Source organism: Pan troglodytes, chromosome 16 (assembly GCF_028858775.2).
Source record: "Pan troglodytes isolate AG18354 chromosome 16, NHGRI_mPanTro3-v2.0_pri, whole genome shotgun sequence".
Classification (NCBI taxonomy): domain Eukaryota; kingdom Metazoa; phylum Chordata; class Mammalia; order Primates; family Hominidae; genus Pan; species Pan troglodytes.
Genome location: NC_072414.2, coordinates 25,972,855 through 25,994,474, shown reverse-complemented (window position 1 = coordinate 25,994,474; position 21,620 = coordinate 25,972,855). Strand labels below are relative to the sequence as shown.

Below are 21,620 nucleotides of genomic sequence, written 5' to 3'. Positions count from 1 at the left end.
AATTGGATTGTAGGTGCTCTTAAAAGATGACTATATCATGAAAGACAGAAAAGCTGTAGACAGATTAAATAAGTCTAACCATGACATGACAACTAAATGCAATGTGTGATCCTGGATTAGATATTGAACTGGAAAATAAATTTTTATAATGAACATATATTAGTTTTCCAAATAGAAAAACTAGTAAAATTTGAGTGTGGACTGTAGATTACATAATAACATTGTAACAATGTCAAATTTCCTGATTTTTATATTTGTATTGAGGTTATATAAAATAATCTCCTCCTTCTTAAGAAATACACACTCTAAGGTCAGATGCGGTGGTTCCTGCCTGCAATCCCAGCACTTTGCCAGGCCAAATCGGGTGGATTGCCTGAGCCCAGGAGTTCAAGACTAGCTTGAGCACCATGGTGAAACCCTGTCTCTACAAAAAGTAGAAAAAATTAACCTGGCGTGGTGGCGTGCGTCTGTAATCCCAGCTACTTGGGAGGCTGAGGTGGGATCACTTGAGTCTGGGAGGTCGAAGCTACCACTCCAGCCTGGATGACAGAGTGAGACCCTGTCTTGAAAAAAAAAAAAATGAATGAAAAAAGGAATACACACTCAAGAAGTATTTAGTGGTAAATTGGCAAGAGGTCTGCAACTTACTCTCAAATGGTTGAGAAAAAAATGTGCACACACACACACACACATACAGAGAGAGCAGGCACAGATGTGGCAAAACGTTAAGTGCAGAATGTGGGTGAAGGACATTAGGAGTTCTTCTTATTACTCTTGCAACTTTTCTGTAAATTTTAAATGATTTCAAAAAAGTTTTGTTTTGTTTTTAATTGCTTCCAGCTTCTTCTTTGACAATTAAACTTTTTTCCCTTCTTCCGCTCACTCTCCCCATCTGGGGTCTTTATTGGGCAAGAGTTTACATAATCTTGAACTTTACCAGTAAAATGATGTGGGGAAGATGGAAATTAGTATCACTTACAATGGGAATGGAGTGGGGCACTGACTCTTTAAATAGTTGACAAGGAAATGCTGCTGCCCCTTTTCGTGCAGTCTCCACTCGGTAAAGGACTATGATTTCAGGTCTGCCCCACCTCCCTTGTCCCAGAGGGAAGGGAAAGCGTTTTACTCACAGATCTCTTGTCATCATTATTTAATCTTAGTTTGGTCATTGGTAACTTAGAGGGAAGGAGGAATCACAAAAGGTAGCAAGAAGGACGTGTATCCATACTGTGTATCAATCCCAACTTTCTTGAAAGGCCAGGCCATGCAAAGGTGTGTGGAAAACCCAATATAGATGGATCTAATAAGCTACTCTGAAACAATTTTCTTATTTAAATGCTCTGCATTGGACCACTGTGCAGTTAAATTTCTTTAATATCTAGAATAGTGCTTGTACAATACAGAAAAGCAGCCCAGTCCCCATATCCTTTGCTGTAATTCCAGTATTTACAGTAGACAACTGGAGATTCTAATCCAGAGGTTTGGGTACAGATTTCACAATTACAAAGAGCTGGCATCAGTATTGTCTTCAAAGGACATTCACCAAAGGAGCGAAGCAAAAGCTGAGAATATTGACAAAATGCTTTGTTCAACCAAAAATTGAATGGAAAACAGATTCCCTGACAAGTCATCAAATTCACAGTCAAGGGGAAACAAATTACAATGATAGCAAAGTAACAGCATCCAGTAGGTAACTAGCCAAAGTCGTACATGGTTTACTATAGACAAAGCCTGGAAGACTGGGGGCATAGAAGGCCTAAGATCTCAAGTCAGGCCATGCGCCTCCCACCCACCCATCAGGTCCCTGTAGTTTACAATTAGGTCTATTCATTCTGAGGACCCCACTAAAGCCCCTATTCTATAGAAGTCTAGTTGTCCCTAGTAGTTTGGGATATTTTTTATCTATGTCAAGAGGCATAGGTAGTCTGCAAAACTGGCTGCTTTCCAAAGCCAATGATAAAGAAAGAAGCATCGACCTCTCTCTCTCTCTTTTTTTTTTTGAGGCAGGGTCTTGCTCTGTCACTTAGACTGGAATGCAGTAGTGTGATCATAGCTCACTGCAACCTCTAACTCCTGGGCTCATGCGATCCTCCTGCTTCAACCTCTGAAGTAGCTGGGTCTACAGGCACACACTACGATGCCCTGCTAATGCCCAGGTATTTAAAATTTTTTTTGTAGAGACAGGGTCTCCCTATGTTGCCAGGCTGGTCTTGAGCCCCTAGGGTCAAGCAGTCCTCTTGCCTCAGCCTCCCAAAGTGCTGGGATTACAGGTGTCAGCCACCACACCCAGCAATACACTTCTTAATCAATTTCACAAAAGATGAACAAAAAAGGCCAAGTCCTAAGCAAGTGCGGAGTGTGCGAGGAGTGCCCTCCATGGCATCCTTTCCCGATTTGTGTTCTTTTGTTTAAATTAGCTTGTTTCACTCTCAACTGCGAATGGTGAATGCCCAACATGGGCTTAAAAGCCTATTCTCATGAAGGGGTTTTCATCTTTATCAGGAATCAAAGCCTTAAACGAAGACTCAACTGTTTATCTGGAGCTGGTAGAGCAGGTTTGCTCATGAAGTCACACCCAGTTGGCATCACGGAGGCCCGAGAGCCTCTGTGCTGGAGAACTGAGCCAATTACTGTTCCCACCGAATTCTTTGCAGGTGTCAACCTGCCCTTTACAAAGGCTCAGCAGATGCACTGCTTACAAGATGTTTCATGTCAACGTGAAGTCTTTATAAGGGACCAGTCCCGTCCTGCCTGAGATTCTACTACCCTGAAGCCTCCGTGGGACATCCTGTGAGAGGCTGATGATGCTCTTCAGTGGTAGGCTGAAGCTCTTCCATACTCAGGTACATATCTAATTCCCAGGACAACTAAACCAGCTATTTTTCCATCCTCTTAGCAAATGAGACTGAAAAGGACCCGGCCTACACTAAGACGCATGAAGTCTGGTGATTTTTAAGTCCAGCTGCAGATGTAACCAACGAGTTAAATAATGTCTGACAGGAGTGCTTCATCTTTAAAATCCTTGCTGTGTACCACACTACTGCTTCTTTGTGGACTTTTGTCCACAAAGGTCCTTTGATTCCGTTTGTTTATACGCACTTAGAGATTTCAATTAAATGTGGTTTTTAATAATCCTCATGCTCTCATGCATGTTAACTGTTTTATTTTTATGTATTACTGTGACCTACACTTTGTTTTTAAAAATGAAGCTTTCAGATCATTTTCAGCTTCATCGCACCCTCAGGTGTGCTTTTCTGGCCTTCTCATTTTTGACCGAATTTGGAGAGGAATGAAGAAGTCATTTTTAGGCCCTGATTTGAAGGACCTATAAAAAAAGACTTTCTACCCCCACCTCACCCCACAACCCCCTGCTTGGAGGCAGCACAGCTGACCTGCTTGCGTCTTGGTGTGAACTGGGGATCTGAACAAGGGAAATTGGAGGCTGCAAAAGGGTTCTGGAAGAAATTCAAAAGCAAATCTGTTTTCCACATTTTGCTCAGGTTTGCCCTGTGAAGAGATTAGAAAGCAAGATCTCTGAAAACAATATAAGAACCTTAATTCAATAGCCTGGAGAAAATCTTCAGCCAGTGAAGGGCTCTTACACAATTAGTCTTCCTAAGAACAGAGCATAAATAAATGGGTTCAAATGGGCACAAAATAGAATGCACAATATCTGTTTAGATAAAAGAAAAAATTTCCACTGGCAAAAACTAAAATAACTGACTGTGGAGACTTGATCCATCTTTATTAGTAGAATAGAGGCCCCTTGAAAGGACTGGGTATGACCAGGTTTCAGTCCTTCCAGACTCTGGATTCTGAGAGGAAGGATGGTTCCCTGGAGATCAGCATGGGTTCAGTGAGTACAAGGAATTGACATTGGATATGAAAGGGAAGAGCAAGACCTTCACTCAGATGTGGGGACAGGAAAACAAACCACAGTATAGTATAGACCACATAATAGCTGCATAATAGACAGTGATCAGTTTATGAAGACACATATTCTTAGAAGCCTGTTGAATATCAGTCTTGTTAACAAGTGACACTGTTGTACATTCTCCTGCTGGTTCTCACTGGCACAAGACAGCTTCATAGACACATACATATTGCACAAAATTCTATGACAGGTTTCCACAGGAAAAGGTTTCCACCTGGTCTCTGCTGTTTCCTACAGAAGGGGCATAAGTTCCCTGAGTCACTGTTCATTGTTACCCAGTGTGCTTCCTCCTGTGAAGGGCCATGAGCCTATCCCTTTACTTCATTGGCAAACTCCCCTGGCATCAAATGGCCTTGGTCATAGGCAAGAGTCATTTAATATGTCAGCAATTGCTGCAGCTGTGGCCCCTTCCATTTGGCAACCAAACTTGAGCCTTTACAAAAATCTTCAAGGACTCAAAATGAGATGTCTTCTTTTTGAAAATATACAAACCAGAATCAGCTTGCTCATCCTCAGAGGATGTTGACTGTGGTCATTGTTCTTTCGAGAGGAGTTGTTGACTTTTCAGGGTAGCTTGCTGTTCCCCTGCCAGTACAACTTCTCTTCCACTTTTTTCTTTTTCCATCGGCAGAGAAGCAGCATCTTAAAGGTCTTCCTGAAGGTTCTGTTGCAGAGGGCATAGCAGATGGGGTTGACAGTGCTATTGACATAGCACAACCAATAGCCCAAGTGCCACAGGGTGACTGGGACACACTTGTCACAGAAGGTAGAAACCAGGACCATGATGTTATACGGGGTCCATGTGATGATGAAGGCCAGGAGAATGGCACTCAGTGTCTGGGCTGCTTTCCTCTCTTTGACTAGGACCATTCTCTTTCGTTTGGTCATTTGATGGCTGGGGTTGGGATTGAGGCCTTTCGTTGAAGGTTCCTTGGCCACTGGGAAGGGGCAGGGCATGATTTTCACCTTGTGACAGCCATTGTTGGTCTCCTGGTTCCCGTCAGCTTTTACCACCAGTCGGAACTTATAGGCCACACATTTCTGACTCTTGGGTCTATGAGCAGCTGCTGGAGACAGAAGGTAGTTTGGGGTGTCATAGTCACTTTTTTCAGTTTCAGCTTTCACAAAAGTTTCCTCAGTCTCTTCAGCACTGAATTCTTCCCCTGGGCTTTCCTTACCCTGACTCTTGTAGACCACTTGGAGGACAGGGTCAGTGGCAGGCTTGTCCTCATCCTCTGAGGAAGGGTAGCTGCTACAGGTGGTGAGCTGCTCAGCTTTGGCCCAATTGGGGCTTGGGCCAGTGGCTTGGGATGGCTTCCCAGTGGTGGAGGTGCTCCTGCGGGAGGATGACCAGGAGGCCTGGTTCCTTTCCCGCTGGGCCAGGGTAGGTCGAGGACAGCGCAAGCAGGATCTGAACAGAGCCCTGTGAGCTGGCTTTCTCTTCTCAGCTTCGGTCACAGAGTCAGAACCCTGGAGGTCAGCCAGGTCCTTGGTTCGCTTCTCTGTTTCCCGGTATATTCGACAGTAGAGGATGGTCATGACAGAAACAGGGATGTAGAAGGCAGCAATGGCAGTGCCAAAAGTGATGGTGGGCTCAGAGAGAAACTGGATCTGGCACTCATCCAGTGGAACTGTCCGCTTCCCAACCAAGTACTGCCAGCAGAGGATTGCTGGGGCCCAGAGGATGAAGGAGATCAGCCAGGCCAAGCCAATCATGATGCCAGCCCTTTTCGGAGTACGCTTGGCCCGATATGTCAAGGGTCTTGTGATGGAAAAGTAACGGTCAAAACTGATCACCAGAAGGTTCATGACAGAAGCGTTGCTGGCCACGTAGTCCAGTGCAAGCCAAAGGTCACAAGCCAGACTTCCGAGAGCCCAGCGTCCCATGAGGATGTAGGTGGTGTAGAGGTTCATGGAGAAGATTCCAATGATGAGATCTGCACAGGCTAAGCTGAGCAGGTAATAGTTGTTAACTGTCTTGAGCTGGCTGTTGACTTTGAAGGAGATCATGACCAAGACATTGCCCACAATGGTGATCAGGCTTACCACAGCAGTCACAGCTGCAATGGTGATGACTTCCCACAACCTGTGGCGTTCCAGAGGCTGGTGATTTACTGGGGTGCCATTGACGGTGGTTGCATTGTGGTAAGAATCCCCTTCCATCCTGGTGCAAAAATTTTACAGTAAATAGTGTTAGGTTCTAGGCTGTTTTCTATTTCAGCTCTTCTTGGCCAGCATCTGGAAGAGAGGGAAACACATTAGCTTCGCACACCAGCATGATTTTCTTGTCCATCCATTGTTTATAGTTTCTTTTTCTTTTTTTTTTTTTTTTTGAGACAGAATCTCGCTCTGTCATCCAGGCTGGAGTGCAGTGGTGCGATCTCAGCTCTCTACAAGCTCCGCCTCCCGGGTTCAGGCCATTCTCCTGCCTCAGCCTCCCGAGTAGCTGGGATTACAGGCGCCCACCACCACGCCCAGCTATTTTTTTGTATTTTTAGTAGAGACGGGGTTTCACTGTGTTAGGCGGGATGGTCTCCATCTCCTGACCTCGTGATCCACCCGCCTCGGCCTCCCAAAGTGCTGGGATTACAGGCGTGAGCCACCGCGCCCGGCCCATTGTTTATAGTTTCTAATGGAATATTAAACGTGGCTGCACACATATTCAGAGCAAGATGCTGAAATCTCTAAAGTTTGGTCACCTATTTTTAATGGCATCCTTTTGCTTTTTGTTGTTACCTATGGCTGAGTGCCCTTCTTATGCATGAGGCTGCTGCCCTCTTGTGGCAATTTTAAAAAGAGCTGGGAAGACGAGGAGGGTGAAGGGAAAGGAAAAAAATGGATTGTTGAGAAGCAGTAAAGAGAGGAAAGCAGGGATGTTAAATCACTTTAGATTGCAATGATCGTAAGGGCAGAAACCCTATATTTTTAAGATCCTGGTGATAAATACCTAAATCGTCATGCACTGGGGAAAAAGTGGTATCTATTCTATAGTCCCAGTCTTGATTATTAAACATTACTGGGGTGCTGTTGTGAGCCAAGACCATATTATACCACCTCTCCTTGCCCTAATGCACAAACTCCAAGTGCATATCTGGTTTTCATCTAGGGGGTTTTACATTTGCCCCAGCTGCTGAAGATAAGGACCTTCTCTCTGTTCCTGAACTATTTGCAATATCATAGAATTGTTTTAGGTTATCTTTTTTCTGGTTATAGAGTAATACATTCCTTATAAAAGTTCAAACAATGTCAAAATGTAAATCTTAGAAAGCAAAAGTCTCCTCTAATTCCACCTTGCAGAGGTAATCAATGCTAACAGTTTAGTGTATATTTTGGCATTTTCCCATAGGCATATACTAATAAATAAATATTTAAATACAATTTCCCCTATGCATATACTAATAAATATTTTAAATGGGTGCCTTTTACCATTTACAATTTGAATTTTGTTTTTTACTTAACAAATGAATTATCACAGACAGCTTTTGTATCAGTACATCTAGAGCTACCACTTTCATTGTAATGACTGTACATTATTCCACTTAATGGATGTACTATATTTAATTAACCCTCTGTTGACAAATTTTAACTTTCAAAACTAAAATGAAATTTTCCCTTTGTAGATTAAAAAATCTATGTACATGATAAAGATTTCAGTGTGTACCAAAGTGTAAATTGTAGAAATTAGGTCTCCCTCCCACCTCTGACCTCCAAGCTTGCAAGCTCCCCATTTTCAGAGGTAACCACTGCTACCATTTATTTTTCCTTCTAGAGATATATATGCATACAACATAAATTTGATGATATATAACAAACACCACCTTGACATGATAATAGGCGGTAAAGGGAAAAAAAAATCTTTTTTTTTTTTTTTTGAGACGGAGTCTCGCTCTGTTGCCCAAGCTGGAGTACAGTGGCGCTATCTCGGCTCACTGCAAGCTCCGCCTCCTGGGTTCACGCCATTCTCCTGCCTCAGCCTCCCCAGTAGCTGGGACTACAGGCGCCCGCCACCACGCCCGGCTAACAGAGTCTTGCCCTTGTCACCCAGGCTGCAGTGTAGTGGCACCATCTCGGCTCACTGCAACCTCCGCCCCTTGGGTTCAAGCAATTCTCCTGCCTCAGCCTCCTGAGTAGCTGGGATTACAGCCACCATGCCCGGCTAATTTTTGTACTTTTTAGTAGAGATGAGGTTTCGCCATGTTGGCCAGACTGGTCTCGAACTCCTGACCTCAGGTGATCCACCCACCTCAGCCTCCCAAAGTTCTGGGATTACAGGCGAAAGCCACCGTGCCCGGTGAAAATCTTTTTGATGACCCTTAAAATACCCCATGTGGGCAATTTTATTTAATGGGGTATTTCTGCTCTGCCTATGGCCAGTCTTGACACTTTTTTGATAACAGTAACTGACAGAAAGGTGACAAATTTGCGAAGGGCTACAGTTTTCTTGGCTTTGCTTTATATTTTCAGCTGTAATTTTGGGTGTTTTCATAACACCTCAAATTCAATATGGAATCGAGTTGATGATATTGTCTTGCACCGGAAACCAGATTCTCCCATCTTCCCAATCTTGCATGCTTCTTCACCTCCCAAACACATGCAGTCTAACTGACCCACGAAGACTCCTCTTTTTGGTCCCTCTCCATTCCTGCTGCTACCAACTGTCAGCTTATACCTATAATACCTCGGTGTTATCAACATTCTTCAAGTTGTTGAAGCAAATTCTAAGGTTGCCAGGTCATTAGGTAGAGATTCCCCAGCATCTGAAAAGACCAGTTACTCTACACTCTGCAAATCTCTAGGCAAATGCCATCACAGATTATCTTCCAATGGTCAGATCTAAGCCACACAGTGCAAAAAAGGGCCTGTGGAAATCCCTTTCTCCTTTATTCTTTCTTTTCTTCCTTCCTCTCCTGCCCCTCTTAAATATTTGAATGTTTATTATGGAACAGACTCTAATGCTGGCGATACCATGGAATAGGCCAATGTCTCTGCTCTTTAGACACTAGTTGGGAATGTAAATAAATTAGCAGATAGAAATAGCAGGGGTGCAGCATGCCATAGGGGCACCTGTGAAGGACCTCCAGCCTCGTTGAGTGGACATGGGAAGCACTTCCTGAGGAAGAGACCTAAGAGTCGAGACTTGAAGAATAAAATCACCAATAGCTAGGCAAAAGGTGGGTGGAGGCTGGGGATGGTAGTGCCAGAATGTTTCAGACAGGGAAGGGAAGAGCTTGTTTGTAAGCCCAGAGGCAAAAGAGGAGGAATGGAAAGAAACAAGGTAGCTGGAGCCAAAGAAAGCTGAGAAGTGAAAGGTGAAACTGGAGAGGCTGGCAGGAGAAGGAGGGGCAGGAGAGGACCTGAGAGAAAAGTCAGCTTTATGGGAGAGCTGTGTCAGCTATTTCCAGACTCCCCGTCTACTCTGAAGGTAGTCCCAACATCCAGGTGTTGGGGAGCATTAGTCCGGAGAGAAGTAGTAAAATGATCTGACTGCTTGCTGAATTTTTTCTAATCAATTCTTCAAAATAGGAATACATGGTGTTTTGGAAGGATTTAATTTTTCCACTTAATTTTATTATCAGGTCATAAGCAATTTATGGAAGTTTCTGGGAATTTGGATGTGCACATACTCCTTTGGACACATGTATAGCCTGGGTACTTCTTTTTCATCTGTTTCCTCATTAGAAAAAATAAGGAGGCCAGGTGTGGTGGCTCACGCCTGTAATCCCAGCACTTTGGGAGGCCGAGGCGGGTGGATAGCCTGAGGTCAGGAATTCGAGACCAGCCTGGCCAACATGATGAAACCCTGTCTCTACTAAAAATGCAAAAGTTAGCTGGGCATGGTGGTGTGTGCCTGTAATCTTAGCTACTTGGGAGGTTGAGGCAGGAGAATTGCTTGAACTCGGGAGGTGGAGGTTGCAGTGAGCCAAGATCTTGCCACTGCATTCCAGCCTGGGCGACAGAGTGAGACTCTGTTTCAAAAGAAGAAAGTTAAGAAAAAAAGGAAATTGGACTATGGGAACTAACATACCTACATTTCTATGACTTTGTATATTATATTGTGTCAAAAAACAAAATTAAAACAAATGTAAAGATCTCAGTTGGCTTTATTTGTGATTCTAGAATCAGGCAATTCTTCATTTTGTGAAATAAATGTTCTGATGAGCTGACCAGAAGAATTTGGCTTTACAGGCAGAGAAGGCCTGAAGAAAGCAGAAGCAAAGAACAAGGGTGTATTAGTTACTTCTAGACAGAACAACAGAAAATAACTGGTTAGTTAACATCAGGTTACTTCAGGCTGTGTGTGTGTGTGTGTGTGTGTGTGTGTTAGTTAGAATTAAAGCAGAGAGAACTTCCTTATTATGCTGATTGAAGATTTATAGTGGCCTGCTTGGGAAATTGGCTCTCTCTCTCTCCTGATTTCTCAGGTCAAATAACAACTTAGTTTAGGTTTGGTGACTTGGAACTTTAGTATGGGTGGCTCCATTTTGATTTTTACTCTGGTTTGTTGGAGCCTAGTTCAAGAGCTTAGTCCAAAACAATGACCTCCTGTAATTTTTTATTTATCAGTAGTGTGATGGTTGATTTTATGTGTCCACTTGGCTAGGCTACAGTACCCAGTTGTTTTGTCAAACACCAGTCTAGATATTGCTGCGAAGGTATTTTCAGATATGATTAATACTGAAATCAGTAGAATTTAAGTAAAGAAGATTACCCACCATAATGTGGGTAGGCCTCACTCGATCATTTGAAGGCGTTAAGGGAAGACTGAGGTGCCGAATGAAAAGAGCAAGGAATTCTGTCACCAAACTGCCTTAGAACTCAAGACAGCAACATTGATTCCTGCTGGATTTTCCAGCTTGCCTGCAGATTTCAGACTTGCTAGCCCCTACAATCATGTGACCCAGTCCTTTAAAATAAAAATAAATCTCTCTCTCTCTGATAAATGGAATAAGCTCTTTGCTAAAAGGGAAAAGAAAATAATTTATAGTGGTAACATCACCTCACAATCATATCACAATTTGGCATTGGTCAGCTTCAGATTAAAAACCTAGTTCCATTACTTGCTGTATGACATTAATTAATTGATTAGAAACAAGGTCTTGCTCTATCACTCAGGCTGGAGAACAGTGTCACCATCATAGCTCACTGAAGCTGGAACCCATGGCCTCAAGCGATCCTCCTGCCTCAGCCTCCCACGTAGCTGGGACTACAGGTGTGGGCCACAACATATGGCTCCAACTTACTGTATGACTTTGGACACATTACTTAACCTGAGTCTCAGATTTTAAACTTTGAGGTGGGGATAAAAACAGTCCTTACCTCATAGGATTGTTTTAAGTATTAAATGAGATAACCCATGTTGTATTCAGCCAGTGCCTGACACAAGGGAATGTTCACTACAAAGTAGCAATCCAGCAACAAGAGCATCAAAATGACTATTCTGGCTAGGCACAGTGGCTCATGCCTGTAATCCCAGCACTTTGGGAAGCCGAGGTGGGTGGATCATGAGGTCAAGAGATCAAGACCATCCTGGCTAACATGGTGAAACCCCGTCTCTACTAAAAATACAAAAAAAAAAAAAAAATTAGCTGGGCGTGGTGGCATGTGCCTATATTCTCAGCTACTCGGGATGCTGAGGCAGGAGAATCGCTTGAACCTGGGAAGCCGAGGTTGCTGCAGTGAGCCAAGATCATGCGACTGCACTCCAGCCTGGTGACACAGCAAGACTCCACCTAAAAAAAAAAAAAAAAAAAAGACCCTTCTCCTGGTAGGAATGAGCCTGAGGCATGGTTATTAAGGGACAGGGTAAAATAATAAGGCAATATTTTCATGACCACAAACTGGCTCTTTTAGATGCTTCGTGGTGCTGACACTGGATTGCAGTGGTGTGATCATAGTTCACTGCAACCTCAACCTCTTGGGCTCAAGGGATCCTCCCACCTTAACCTCCTGAGTGGCTGGGACTACAGGCATGTGCCACAATCCCTAGCTATTTTTTTTCTGGTTTCATTTTGCTTTGAGATAGGGTCTTGCTATGTTGCTCAGGCTGGCCTTGAACTCCTGGCCTCGAACTCCTGGCCTCAAGTGATCTGCCTGCCTCGACCTTCCAAAATGCTGGGATTACATCACACCTGGCCCTTCCTCTTTAGATTTTTTGGTGGGTGCTCTACCTCTAGGAACATAACAAACTGCTCCCAATCATTCAAGCAGAACAACCTTGAGGGGAGCCGAGGCTAACACAGTCTTCCTCAGAGTCTGCTCATAGACTAGGACTACTTCAAATGCATGATTGAAAAGGTTTCATGATCTGATAAATTGAGAAAATACCATGTAGTATGTAGAGCTCTCAAAGATGCAGAAGACACATTAGCCTAGTGAAAGCTGGGAGGTTCTGCAGTAGAGAACATTACTTAATTTGGCTTAACACAGAGGTGGCTTAGCTTATCTAGCCTTTCTCAGAGGAATGTCTGTTAATATCCTGTGGAATCCATGAATCACATTTGGGAAATGCATTTTAGTAAAAAACAATGAACTAGGAGTATGGAGTAGGAGTTCTAATTTCGGCTAAAATCTTGTGATTTGAGACAAGCCATGTATTCTCTCTGGGCCCCAGTTTCTCCATATATGGAATTAAGAGACTGGAATTAATGGTTTATCCTTTAAAATGCTTTCAGGCTCTTCTTATAGGCTCACAGTAGAAAACACTGGAAACTATTAATTTTAGCCCTCAACTTTCTTCTATTCTTAACTAGGGAAACGGCAGTTACTTAGCTGCTTTGGAAGTTAGTGTAGTGAAAACAGCCCTCAGCATATTTTGAGTTCCTGGCTTTCTCATGTGTTAAACACGTATAACAATACCTGCTTAGGCTGGGTGTGGTAGCTCACACATGTAATCCCAGCACTTTGGGAGTCTGAGGTAGGCAGATCACCTGAGGTCACCAGGATTTTATAATCAGTGTGTCTCAAAATTTAATATGCATATGAATTACCTGGATAATCTTGTTAAATTGTAGAAGGGTGGGACTTGCATTTCCACATTTTATTTATTTGTTTATTTTTATTTATTTATTTATTTATTTTTTGTGACAGAGTCTTGCTCCGTCGCCCAGGCTGGAGTGCAGTGGTGTGATCTCGGCTCACTGCAAGCTCCACCTCCCAGGTTCACGCCATTCTCCTGCCTCAGCCTCCTGAGTAGCTGGGGCTACAGGCGCCCGCCACCATGCCTGGCTAATTTTTTGTATTTTTAGTAGAGACAAGGTTTCACCATGTTAGCCAGGATGGTCTCGATCTCCTGACCTCATGATCCGCCCACCTCAGCCTCCCAAATTGCTGGGATTACAGGCATGAGCCACTGCGCCCAGCCTATATTTATTTTTTTGAGAGAGTGTTTCACTCTGTTGCCCAGGCTGGAATGCAGTGGCGTGATCACAGCTCACTGTAACCTCTTTCTCCCGGATCCAGGAGATTCTCCTGCCTCAGCCTCCTGAGTAGCTGGGACTACAGGTGCACACCACCACACACAGATAATTATAATTTTTTGTATTTTTAGTAGAGATGGGGTTTAATCATGTTGGCTAGGCTGGTCTCAAACTCCTGGCCTCAAGAGATCCACCCACCTCAGCCTCCCAAATGCTGGGATTACAGGTGCGAGCTACTGGGCCTGGCCTTGTTTATTTACTTTTTTTTTTTGAGATGGAGTTTCACTCTTTCTGCCCAGGCTGGAGTGCAATGGTGTGATCTCGGCTCACCGCAATCGCCGCCTCCCGGGTTCAAGTGATTCTCCTGCCTCAGCCTCCTGAGTAGCTGGGATTACAGGCATGTGCCACCATGCCCAGCTAATTTTGTATTTTTAGTAGAGATGGGGTTTCTCCATGTTGGTCAGGCTGGTCTCGAACTCCTGACTTCAGGTGATCCGCCCGCCTTGGCCTCCCAAAGTGCTGGGATTACAGGTATGAGCCACCGCGCCCAGCTTATTTACTTTTAAGATGTTTTAAAATTGTTTTCAAGCAACCATTTGTTCCTTTTTTTCCCAACATTTATCTTAAGTTCAGGGATACATGTGCAGGAGGTGCAGGTTTGTTATATAGGTAAGCGTGTGCCAGGGTGGTTTGCTGCACAGATCATCCCATTACCTAGGTATTAAGCCCAACATCTATTACCTATTCTTCTTGATGTTCTCCCTCCTCCTACCCTCACCCCCACAGGCTCCAGTGTGTGTTGTTTCCCTGGATGTGCCCTTGTGTTCTCCCATCATTCAGCTCTTACTTATAAGTGAGAACATGCGGTGTTTAGTTTTCGTTTTCTGTTCCTGTGTTAGTCTGCTCAGGGTAATAGCTTCCAACTCCATCTATGTCCCTGCAAAGGACATAATCTTGTTCCTTTTTATGGCTGCATAGTATTCCATGGTGTATCTGTACCACATTTTTTATTGTTGATGGGCATTTAGATTGATTATATGTCTTTGCTATTGTGGATAGTGCCGCAATGAACATACACATGCATGTATCTTTATGATAGAATGATTTATATTCCCTTGGGTATATACCCAGTAATGAGATTACTAGGTCAAATGGTATGCTGCCTCTAGGTCTTTGAGGAATTGCCACACAGTATTCCACAATGGTTGAACTAATTTACACTCCCACCAGCAGTGTAGAAGTGTTCCTTTTTCTCCACAGCCTTGCCAGCATCTGTTGTTTTCTCGAGTTTTAATAATAGCCATTCTCACTGGCGTGAGATGGGATCTCATTGTGTTTTTGATTTGCATTTCTCTAATGATCAGTGATGTTGAGTTTTTTTTCACATGTTTTTTGGCCGCATGTATGTCTTCTTTTGAGAAGTGTTTGTTCATACAGGTTCTTTGCCCACTTTTTGATCGGGTTGTTTTTTTCTCATAAATTTGTTTATGTTCCTTGTAGATTCTGGATATTAGCCCTTTGTCAGATGGATAGATTGCAAAATTTTTCTCCCATTCTGTAGGTTGTCTATTCACTCTGATGATAGTTTCTTTTGCTGTGCAGAGGCTCTTTAGTTTAATTAGATCCTATTTGTCAATTTTTGCTTTGTTGCAATTGCTTTTAATGTTTTCATCATGAAATCTTTGCCTTTGCCTATGTCCTGAATGGTATTGCCTAGCTTTTCTTCTAGAGTTTTTATAGTTTTGGGTTTTACATTTAAATCTTTAATTCATCTTGAGTTAATTTTTGTATAAGGTATAAGGAAGGAGTCCAGTTTCAATTTTCTGCATATAGCTAGCCAGTTCTCCCAGCACCATTTATTAAATAGGGAATCCTTTCCCCACTGCTTGTTTTTGTTAGGTTTGTCAAAGATCAGATGTTTGTAGATGTGTGGTTTTATTTCTGAATTCTCTATTCTGTTCCATTGGCCTGCGTATCTATTTTTGTACCATTACCATGCTGTTTTGATTACTGTAGCCTTGCAGTACAGTTTGGAAGTAGGTAGCACGACACCTCCAGCTTTGTTCTTTTTCCTTCGGATTATCTTGGCTATATGGGTTCTTTTCAGTTCCATATATATATATATATATATACATATATTTTTTTTTTTTTTTTTTTTGAGATGGAGTCTCACTCTGTCACCCAGGCTGGAGTGCAGTGGCATGATCTTGGCTCACTGCAACCTCCGCCTCCTGGGTTCAAGCAATTCTCCTGCCTCAGCCTCCTGAGTAGCTGGGATTGTAGGCACCCACCACCATGTCTGGATAATTTTTGTAATTTTAGTAGAGATGGGGTTTCACCATATTGGCTAGGCTGGTCTCAAATTCCTGATCTCAAGTGATCTGCCTGCCTTGGCCTTCCAAAGTGCTGGGATTACAGGTTTGAACCACTGCATCTGGCCTGGTTCCATATGAATTTTTAAGTAGTTTTTTTCTAATTTTGTGAAGAATATCAATGGTAGTTTAATGAGATTAGCATTGAATCTATAAACTACTTTGGGCAGTATGACTATTTTCATGATATTGATTCTTCCTATCCATGAGCATGGGATGTTTTTCCATTTGTTTGTGTCCTCTCTGATTTCATTGAGCATTGGTTTGCAGTTCTCCTTGAAGAGGTCCTTCACTTCCCTTGTTATCTGTATTCCTAGGTATTTTATTCTCTTTGTAGCAATTGTGAATGGGAATTCATTCACGATTTGGCTCTGTGCTTTCCTGTTGTTGATGTATAGGAATGCTAGCAATTTTTGCACATTGATTTTGCATCCTGAGACTGCTGAAATTGCTTATCAGCTTAAGAAGCTTTTAGGCTGAAATGATGGAGCTTTCTGGACATAGAATTATATTATCTGCAAACAAAGATAATTTGACATCCTGTCTTCCTATTTGAATACGCTTCATTTCTTTCTCTTGCCTGATTGCCCTGGCCAGAACTTTGAATACTATGTTGAATAGGAGTGGTAAGAGAGAGTATTCTTGTCTTGTGCTGGTTTTCATGGGGAATGCTTCCAGCTTTTGTCCATTTGGTATGACATTGGCTGTGAGTCTGTCACAGATGGCTTTTATTATTTTGTGGTATGTTTTTTCAATACCTAGCTTATTCAGAGTTTTTAATATGAATGGATTTAAATTTTTTCAAAGCCTTTTCTGCATCTATGGAGATAATCATGTGGTTTTTTTCTTTAGTTCTGTTTATGTGATGAAGTGCATTTATTGATTTGCATATGTTGAACCAACCTTGCATCCCAGGGATGAAGCCAACTTGATTGTGGTGGATAAACTTTTTGATGTGCTGCTGGATTTCATTTGCCAGTATTTCATTGAGGATTTTTGCATCAGTGTTCATCAAAGATGTTGGCCTGAAGTTTTCTTTTTTTTGTTGTATCTCTGCCAGGCTTTGGTATCAGGATGATGCTGGCTTCATAGAATGAGTCAGGGAGGAGTCCCTCCTTTTCAATTTTTTCAGATAGTTTCAGTAGGAGTGGTACCAGCTCTTTGTACCTGTGGTAGAATTCTGCTGTAAATCTGTCTGGTCCTGGGTTTTTTTTTTTCTTTTTTTGGTTGGTAGGCTATTTATTAGTGCCTCAATTTCAGAACTCATTATTGGTCTATTAAGGGATTCAGTTTCTTCTTGGTTCAGTCTTGGGAGGGTGTATGTGTTCAGGATTTATCCATTTCTTCTAGATTTTCTAGTTTACATGCATAGAAGTGTTTATAGTATTCTCTGATGATTGTTTGGATTTCTGTGGGGTCAATGGTGATTTCTCCCTTATCATTTATGATTGTGTTTATTTGATTCTTCTCTCTTTTCTTCTTTATTAGTCTAATTAGTGGTTTATCTATTTTACCTATTTTCAAAAAACCAGCTCCTAGATTTGTTGATTTTTGAAAGTGTTTTTCTTGTCTCTATCTCCTTCAGTTCAACTCTGATCTTAGTTATTTCTTGTCATCTTCTAGCTTTGGAATTTGTTTGCTCTTGATTCTCTAGTTCTTTTTGTTGTGATGTTAGGTTTTTAACTTGAGATCTTTCTAGCTTTTTGATATAAGCATTTAGTGCTATAAATTTCCCTCTTAACACTGCTTTAGCTGCATCCCAGAAATTTTGGTACTTTGTCTCTTTGTTTCAGTTTCAAAGAACTTCTTGATTTCTGTCTTAATTTCATTATTTGCCCAGGAGTCATTCAGGAGTAGGTTGTTCAGTTTCCATGTAGTTGTGTGGTTGTGAGTGAATTTCTTAATCTTGAGTTCTAATTTGATTGCGCTGTGGTCTGACAGACTATTATTATTTCAGTTCTTTTGTATTTGCTGAGGAGTGTTTTACTTCTGATTATGTAATCAGTTTTAGAGTAAGTTCTGTGGGTGATGAGAAGAATGTTTATTCTGTTGTTTTGGGGTGGAGAGTTCTATAAATATCTATCAGGTCCACTTGATTCAGAACTGAGTTCAGGTCCTGAATATCTTTGTTAATTTTCTCTCTCAGTGATCTGTCTAATATAGTCAGTGGGGTGTTAAAGTTTCCCACTATTATTGTTTGGGAGTCTAAGTCTCTTTGTAGGTCTCTAAGAACTTGTTTTATGAATCTGGGTGCTCCTGTATTGGGTGCATATACATTCAGGATAGTTAGCTCTTCTTGTTGAATTGAACCCTTTACCATTATGTAATGCCCTTCTTTCTCTTTTTTGATCTTATTGGTTTAAAGTCTGTTTTGTCAGAAACTAGGATGGCAACCCCTACTTTTTTCTGTTTTCCATTTGTTTGGTAAATTTTCTCCATCCCTTTATTTTGAGCCTATGTGTGTCTTCACACATGAGATGAGTCTCTTGAAGACAGCATACTGATGGGTCTTGGCACTTTATCCAGCTTGTCATTCTGTGTCTTTTAATTGGGGCATTTAGCCTATTTACGTTTAAGGTTAGTATGGTTATGTGTAAATTTGATCCTGTCATCATGATGCTAGCTGGTTATTTTGCAGACATTTTTATGTGGTTGCTTCATAATGTCACTGGTCTGTGTACTTCAGTGTGTTTTTGTAGTGTCCAGTAATGGGTTTTCCTTTCCATATTTAGTGCTTAATATGGAAGCTTCAGGAGCTCTTGCAAGGCAGGCCCAATGGTGACAAATTCCCTCAGCATTTGCTTGTCTGCAAAGGATCTTATGTCTCCTTTACTTATAAAGCTTAGTTGGGCTGGATCTGAAATTCTGGTCTGGATATTCTTTTCTTTTAGAATGTTGAGGCCAGGCATGGGGGCTCACACCTGTAATCCCAGCACTTTGGGAGGCCGAGGTGGGTGGATCACCTGAGGTCAGGAGTTCAAGACCAGCCTGACCAACAAGGTGAAACCCCATCTCTACTAAAAATACAAAAATTAGCTGGGCGTGGTGGCAGGTGCCTGTAGTCCCAGCTACTCAGGAGGCTGAGATGAGAGAATGGCTTGAATCCAGGAGGCAGAGGTTGCAGTGAGCCGAGATTGTGCCACTGCACTCCAGCCTAGGTGATGGAGTGAGACTCTGTCTCAAAAAAAAAAAAAATTGATGTTGATTATTGGCCCCAGTCTCTTCTGGCTTGTAGGATTTCCACCGACAGGCCTGCTGTTAGTCTCATGGGCTTCCTTTTCTAGGTGACCTGGCCCTTCTCTCTGGCTGCCCTTAACATTTTTTCTTTCATTTCAACGTTGGAGAATCTGATGATTGTGTGTCTTGGGGTTGATCTTCTTGTGGAGTATCTTACTGGGGTTCTCTGCATTTTTTCAATTTGAACACTGGCCTGACTTGCTAGGTTGGGGAAATTCTCCTGAATGATATCCTGAAGTATGTTTTCCAACTTGGTTCCATTCTCCCTGTCTCTTTCAGGTACCCCAATCAGTCATGGGTTTTGCTTTACATAATCCCATGATCCTTTTCATTCTTTTTTTCTCCATTCTTGTATGCCTGTCTTATTTCAGAAAAATAGTCTTCAAACTCTGTGATTCTTTTCTCCACTGGTCTATTCTGCTCTTGATACTTGTGATTGCATTGCAAAGTTCTCATAGTGTGTTTTTCAGCTGCATCAGGTCTGTTATGTTCCTCTCTAAACTGGCTACTCTGGCTGTCAGCTCCTGCATTGTTTTTTCACGATTCATAGCTCCCTTGCATTGGGTTACAACATGGTCCTTTAGCTCAGTGAAGTTTGTTATTACCCACTTTCAGAAGCCTAGTTCTGTCAATTCAGCCATCTCAGCCTCAGCCCAGTTCTGTGCCCTTGCTGGAGAGGTGTGCAGTCATTTGGAGGCAGAGACGCACTCTGTCTTTTTGAGTTTTCAGCATTTTTGTGTTGAATCTGTCTCATCTTTGTGGGCTTATCTACCTTTGATCTTTGAGGTTGCTGACCTTGAAATAGGTTTTTGTGCGGTCTTTTCTGTTGATGTTGTTGTTGTTTTCTGTTTGTTTGTTTTTCTTTTAACAGTCAGACAACTCTTCCATAGGGCTGCTGCAGTTTGCCGTGGGTCCACTCCAGATCCTAGTCGCCTCGGTTTTTCTCATACCTGGTGGTATGCTGCAAAACATACCACCAGGTATGCAAAACAGCAAAGGTGGCAGACTGCTCCTTCCTTTGGAGGCTCCATCCCAGGAGGATACTGACCTGTTGCTGGCCCAGACACACCTAGGCCACAGACTCCTTTTGGGAGGTGTCAGTCAGGCGGAATGGGATCAGGGATCCACTTAAAGAAGCAGTCTGGCTGCTTTTTGGTAGAGCAGGTGTGCTGCATTGTGGGGGCACTGTTCCTTGTCCAGACTGTTTGGACTCTCCAAAGCCAGCAGGCTGGAATGGCTGAGTCAACCAAACTGTAGAGATGGCGGCTGCCCCTCCTCCTGGGAGCTCCATCCCAGGGAGAAATCAGAGCTCTGTCTGTATAACCCTGGCTAGAGTGGCTGAAACCCCCGCATGGAGGTCCTGCCCAGTGAGGAGGAATGGATCCAGGTCCCATTTAAAGAAGCAGCCTGGCCACGATCTGGCAAAGCAGCTGTGTTCGTTGTGGGGGACCCTTCCTTGTCAGGACCATTTGGACTCTCCAAAGCCAGCAGGCTGGAACAGCTGAGTCAACCAAACCACAGAGATGGCGGCTGCCCCTCCCTCTGGGAGCTCCATCCCAGGGAAAGATCAGAGCTCTATCCATATAACCCTGGCTGGAGTGGTTGAAGCTCCCACAGGGAGATCCCACCCAGTGAGGAGGAATGGATCCGGGTCCTGCTTAAAGAAGCAGTCTGGCCGGGTGTGGTGGCTTACGCCTGTAATCCCAGCACTTTGGAAAGCCGAGGCAAGTGGACTGCTTGAGTTCAGGAGTTTCAGACCAGCCTGGGCAACAGGGTGAAACCCCCGTATCTACCAAACACACACACACACAAACACACACACACACGAGCTGGGCGTGGTGATGTGTGCCTGTAGTCCCAGCTACTCCACTCACTTGGTCCTATTGTTTGACCCCATCCCTTCTCCCACGCACCCTTTGATTTCTTATTTCTGGGATCTGGTGTGGAGAGCCCCTCATCCTGGGAAACAGGGTGCGGGAGGCTGAGGTGGGAGGATTACTTGAGCTCAGGAGGCAGAGGTTGCAGTGAGCCGAGATTGCGCCATTGCACTCCAGCCTGGGTGACAAAGTGAGACTCTATCTCCAAAAACAAAACAAAACAAAGACAAAACAAGCAGTCTGGCCACCAACTGACAAAGCAGCTGTGCTTGCGTTGGGAGGGACCTTTCCTTGTCTGGACTGTTTCCATTCTCCAAAGCCGCAAGCTAGAATGGCTGAGTCAACTGAACCACAGAGATAACAGTCATCCTCCCGCTGGGAGCTCAATTCTCTCTCAGGCAGACTCTGGCTTTTACTGTTGGCTGGCTGGAATTCCAAGTCAGTGGGTCTTATCTTGCGAGGTGCCAGGGAAGTGGGGCCTGCAGAAAGATGCTGCTTGGCTCCCTGGTTTCAGCCCTCTTCCTAGGGGTATGTGCAGATGGACCTCCCGCCTTGCCAGGGATCCCAGGGTTGGAGTATGTAAAACTGCTAGGTCTCCGCCGGGCGTGGTGGCTCACGCCTGTAATCCCAGCACTTTGGGAGGCTGACACGGGCGGATCATCAGGTCAGGAGATCCAGACCATTCTGGCTAACACGGTGAAACCCCATCTCTACTAAAAATACAAAAAGTTAGCGGGGCATGGTGGCGGGCACCTGTAGTCCCAGCTACCCGGGAGGCTGAGGC

The 21,620-nt window shown here is 43.4% G+C and overlaps 1 protein-coding gene across 3 annotated transcripts in view; it reads right to left on the bottom strand.

The window, feature by feature from the left end:
• Window positions 1-1,356: 1,356 nt before the first annotated feature.
• Window positions 1,357-21,620, bottom strand: part of CHRM5 (cholinergic receptor muscarinic 5) — a 49,472-nt gene continuing 29,208 nt past the window's right edge. For 2 of the 3 annotated variants that reach the window (XM_054666812.2, XM_054666811.2), the window contains one exon: window positions 1,357-6,172. In XM_054666812.2, coding sequence (XP_054522787.1) covers window positions 4,499-6,097 — 1,599 coding nt within the window. In that variant the 5' untranslated portion in view covers window positions 6,098-6,172 and the 3' untranslated portion in view covers window positions 1,357-4,498. The remainder of the gene's footprint in view (window positions 6,173-21,620) is intronic. The other variant, NM_001012442.2, reaches the window with a different exon arrangement.